General features: G+C 34.4%; 1 protein-coding gene across 2 annotated transcripts; it reads left to right on the top strand.

Moving 5' to 3' along the window:
- Nucleotides 1-626: 626 nt before the first annotated feature.
- LOC126253561 (longitudinals lacking protein-like) lies at nucleotides 627-4483 on the top strand. 2 transcript variants are annotated; one of them, XR_007545994.1, is made up of 2 exons: nucleotides 627-3194; nucleotides 3808-4483. XR_007545994.1 is itself a non-coding variant. In XM_049954971.1 (2 exons), exons 1-2 carry the CDS (start codon nucleotides 1324-1326, stop codon nucleotides 4065-4067), a joined length of 273 nt encoding a protein of 90 aa, XP_049810928.1. In that variant the 5' UTR covers nucleotides 627-1323; the 3' UTR covers nucleotides 4068-4483. The 2 variants fall into 2 exon arrangements, 1 of the variants encoding a protein (XP_049810928.1); XM_049954971.1 differs by having other exon boundaries at nucleotides 627-1336.
- The last annotated feature ends 635 nt before the right edge of the window (nucleotides 4484-5118 follow it).

The following is a 5118-nucleotide window of genomic DNA, read 5'->3' as shown; positions in this document are numbered from 1 at the left end:
CTACCCCAACTATCCAACCAGAGAAAGGGGCTTACAATTTAATAGGGAATCCAAACTAAATGCAATTTCTGGTGGGTCCTCACATTATTGTGAGGTGAAGGCTAGGTGAAAATGCAGACTGAAAAATCCATTGTCCTACTGAGATTCAGTCCCTTGCCCTCTCGGTGTCCAAGCATATTTGGATAGTGTGACTTATTCTTCCATCATGTACAACTGTAGTATTAGGGATGAAAATACAGTAAAAATACTGGTAAAAATATTAAAAATACTAAGTCTGAGATAGTCGCTCATAATTTCTGAAGTTCAGCATCTAGAATAGTGAAAAAGGATAGAAGTCATTATCCTTCTCTGTTAGCATAAATTGTCAGTGAATATATTTAGCTACACCTCTTGATGTTCTAATATGTGTACACGTTATTCACAATTCTGGTAAAATGAAGCTACATGTATAAAATAAATACAGCCTCCCAGTTCTTTAAAGTTATGTTCTTCTGTCATCTTATCAGGTAAACTATCTTACAGCAGCAAAATGTAGTTTATTTCTAATCAAGGAAAGTCATCAATCCACAACAAAAGCTACTTCTTTTATAAATGCTTCTCTCTGTTGATATTAACAGGCACAAGCTATTAATATCTAATAGTTTACTCTATACATTGAAGATCTTATGATGAAGCCTAATACGGTAGTGCGGCGTACCCAGATTTGATGCATGCAGTCTTTGTGATCAAGTTTATATTCAAGTGTAGATGGTGACTATACTGGGCTATTTTGTAAAAGGCATCTATGACTTTATATATTTACTCCTAACTGCAGATAAGATTTCATTTCAACTCTGGATACCAGATATAACTTGACAATTTATGCTTAAGAATATGAAAACCAAAACTTTTTTCACTCGAAAGAAAGAAGGAGACAGTAGAAAGGTTTATTGTTTCATTTAATGAATTAAGACTGTCTTTATGAACCCAATAGAAAATTATTTGGAATCTGCTCACTACAAAATGCATTGGAATAGGACAAGCTATAATAGGAAAAACTTGTTGACCTGGAGAGTGCATCATTATACACTAGTTCATTTTTAAAGATAAAACAGTGGAGTTAAATTAACAGCTGAATTTCATCATCCAGTTTATGTCTGTTTAAATAAGCTTTGTGTCTTTTCACATGATTGAAACATCCTGTACTGACATTTTTAGCATTTGCAGAAGCAATAGTTTCCTCTGGATCATCATGCACCATCGCTACAAGAGGTGTATTAAAGGTAGAGAGGATGATGTTCAGACCTAAAGCAATATAAAAATCATACCAGTACTTATCAAACAATGGAAACTCCAGGTAGGGATATCAACAATGTAGGAAAAGACAGATTGCTACTTACCTTAAAGAAGACATGTTAAGTTGCAGATAGGCATGATTAAAAGACACTTACGTAGAGCTTTCAGCCACAGCCTTCATCAGTAAAGAAAAGCACACACGATTCACACACACAATCAAGCACACACGACTGCCAATTCCAGCATCTCAGGCCGGAATGCATTCTGGCTTGAGATGATGGTGTTGGCAGTCGTGTGTGCTTGGGGTGTGCTTGCATGTGGGTGTGAATGGTACGTGTGTCTCCTTTACTGGTGAAGGCTGTTGCCAAAAACTCTATGTGAGTGTATTTTAATTGTACCTGTCTGAAACTTGACACATCTTCTTTATGGTAAGTAGCATTTTAGTACTTATCCATTTGTAGATTTCCAACTTTCCAAATTCTCTTCACAGTGCTTCATACATGTAATAATATGAAATTTACTGTCATAGCATTCCTTTTGAAGAACTTAAGTGATAATAATTTTGTTGTTGTTATGAAATTGCTGATTTCAGCTGCTGTGTCATGCTTAGTTTGATTACAGTTGTCACATGAAGATACCATATCCTTTCCTTCAATTCTTGAAAATAGTCTGTTCATTTGTACCAGAAACAGTTGAATTGTGCTTGAAAACTGTGTATTGCCGAGTTTCACTGGTTTTTGTGTACTGAGGAACAAAATGTGAGTCTTCTTTTCTACTGAATACTTGGTTACCTAGTCATTTTACATCAGAAAATTCTGTCTTTATTAAATTTTAATGATCCAAAACACTACATACCGTTGAAGAAATCATGGAAAATCACTGTTGGTAACTACTGTAAAGTGAGAAATTTATTATTAAAGACCTATATAATAATATGCCCTGAAACCAAAACTGTTATTATGCACTACTTATACTGTACACAGATGAATGCAACATTTTATATAATTTATGCATTGTGCATCTCACAAACCAAAAGATATACCTCCTTTTACAGAACAAAGCATAGGTTAGGCAAATCTGAGACTGTGCTTGCCTCATAATTGTTGTAATTTGAATTATATTGTAATTTTAGTTGACAGAAAAATACCTGTAATTACCTGTGATGAGGTATTTGGAACTCAGGAGATTTTCATTGCCACTATCAATTTCTTTAGAACTTTCAGTGCTAATGTTTTACCACTTATTTTAGTTTGCCATTACCAGTAATCAAAATTATATGAAGCTTTTGAAGTTAGTGAAAACAGAACCATAAACATGTCGGTGAACAAAGGAACCCTTTGTCATTTCCAAGTGCCATTTGTTTGTTGTCAGTGCCAAGCACATTACCTGAATTGTTCATGTAACTTCATGAAAGTTAACATGAAGATAAGGAATAAAAAGTAGTGAAAACCTGTAGGAGAACTAACAATGAATCATGTATGCACTCCATGCAATGCAGCATTAATTTCTGTATCATGAGCTGACAGAGTTGGGAGTCTGATCATAGTGTTCTTCATTTTTGTTTTGTTTCTCCCTTACCATTCGCTGTTAGTTCGTAGATCTTCAAAAGGAGAATGTAATAAAATTTTGTGGCAGATTAAAACTTTATGTTGGCTAGAACTCAAACCCAAAACCACAACATTCACATGCAGTGCTCCTACTCATTGCGCCATGCAGGTGAGACTCACAATTAATGCTGCCAGTTTTTGTACTGCCAATATCTCTCTGCGACATTCCAGATTTATCAGAAGTCCTGCTGCCCACCATGCTGAACTAAGACTTCTGAAATAAATTTTTAATTTGCCAGGAAGTTTCGGAACAATTCACACTCCACACTATAGTTATGGAACTGTAGACCAACAGAATTAATTGCTTAATTGGTAAGTGAATGCAATTTAATCTACTGTATGCACATGAATATCACATTGACCAATAAATGTAGAAGCCAAAGAATTCAAAAAATGTTGTTGTGGAATCTTAATGGATCTACAATGATAAAACTGATGAAAAACATTGTTGAACAGCTGGGGAGTAACAAATTTTTAAAAAATCACATGTTAGGTAGAAGCTATATCTGAAACTGTAATGTTCACTGGGTAAATTGATCCGTGAAAACAAAAGCAGTGAAATTCACTGACACGACTTTTAATGCAAGGGTTTGTACACAATTCTTGACTTACAGTTAACATTAATCATGTCACACATGCTGTACACATGTATCATTTGTTTGTGATTGAGTGGACAACTTGTCTGCATGCTTTATTTTATCATAATATACTCTTATTGAAGTTACAGTTTGTTTCTGATTTATTTCTGTTGTATTTGCAAAAGAATTTCTTTTTTTCTAAACCTGAATTATTCAACAAGGTCAGCACCAGGACAGTGTGTTATCCAGCTTCATATAATCCATGATTTATACGTAATCTTAACCCTTTAGTATATGTTTTTACTTTACTTGGCCTTTATGTGACACCAGTGTATTTTTATTTCCAGTGATGAATGACTTGTGGCTGCCTGAGACATTAATGACAAGCAGCTCTGTGTCTGGAGTTTACTCTGATGTATTCGACTACAACTCAAAGAGGTACAGGTGCACACAATGTAGTAAAACTTACATGTGGAAGACTACTTTGGCAAGACATGTAAAATATGAATGTGGCAAACCTCCACAGTTTCAGTGTCCTTTTTGCCAGAAAAGAAGTCATAGGAAGAGCAATATTGAACAGCACATCCGGTGTCACCACAGAATGTAATGAATTGTTTCAGGATTGATAAATGTTGAGGAATGAAAATAAAGAAATGAGTGTATTTCTACTTAAAATTTTAATGTACACTGAAAATATAAGATTGATGTCAGTGATTTGTAATATAAATAAATTCTCTATTAGAAAGTTATTTTCTTTCTGTTAGGGACTAATAATTCATGAATACAGAGAGCTCCAGAGACAATTTTATGAACAATGCACATACTAGATCATGTATTTATAAAAATATGTGATCTAGACAGTTCTTTGTTCGTAAAATTATGAAAAAGATCACTATTTTCTCTTGGTGACACAGAGCCACCTCTCTGTATTAAAGACTGTGTGAAAATTCAGTTGTTGAACATGGGGTATTGCAGTCATGCTATTCTTCATTGTACCGGAATATAACTTTAACTGTTATTCAATCATTTATTCATAATGTAGTTGCTGAATACAGCATGCATTATTTCATAAGATAATTTAACAAATATGTATATTTTAGCAATCAAAAATAAAAAAAATTATCTTAAACCACTAAAAACAGAGCTTTTAATTGCCATCTACAAAGTTAATTATTTAGTTGTTGATTCATCCATAGATCATTTGCAAAATATCATATACGAATTCTTTACTGACAGAGGAAACAATTTTTAATTCATGCATACATCAATATTATCTATGTAGGTCAAGATGAGCATTGTTGTTTTATTAATTTTTATAATGTGTACAGTGTTTTTTACATGTATTTCCAAAGAAATTATCACTGGTCACTGCCCACATTACACACACATCCCCCCCTCTCTCTCTCCCTCCCCCCTCCCTCTCTCCCCCCTCTCCCCCTCCCTTCGTCCACTCTCTCTCCCTCAGCTGGCATGAGGACCGAACCTTCAAGATACTGCCACCATTCTATTTAATTCTTCATGTTGTCTCTTTGGAACATCTGAAAAGCTAAGTCAGAAGATCGCCAATGTGATGTTGAGGTCAAGAAAATTGGAAGAGTTTAGGATTATTCATTGCAGATATTGGCTATAGGATTCTACAGTAAGAATCATTAAACTAT

The sequence above is a fragment of the Schistocerca nitens genome, chromosome 4, assembly GCF_023898315.1.
Source record: "Schistocerca nitens isolate TAMUIC-IGC-003100 chromosome 4, iqSchNite1.1, whole genome shotgun sequence".
Taxonomy (NCBI): domain Eukaryota; kingdom Metazoa; phylum Arthropoda; class Insecta; order Orthoptera; family Acrididae; genus Schistocerca; species Schistocerca nitens.
Note: the sequence above shows the minus strand (reverse complement) of the source record. Positions and strands in the feature narration are given on the sequence as shown.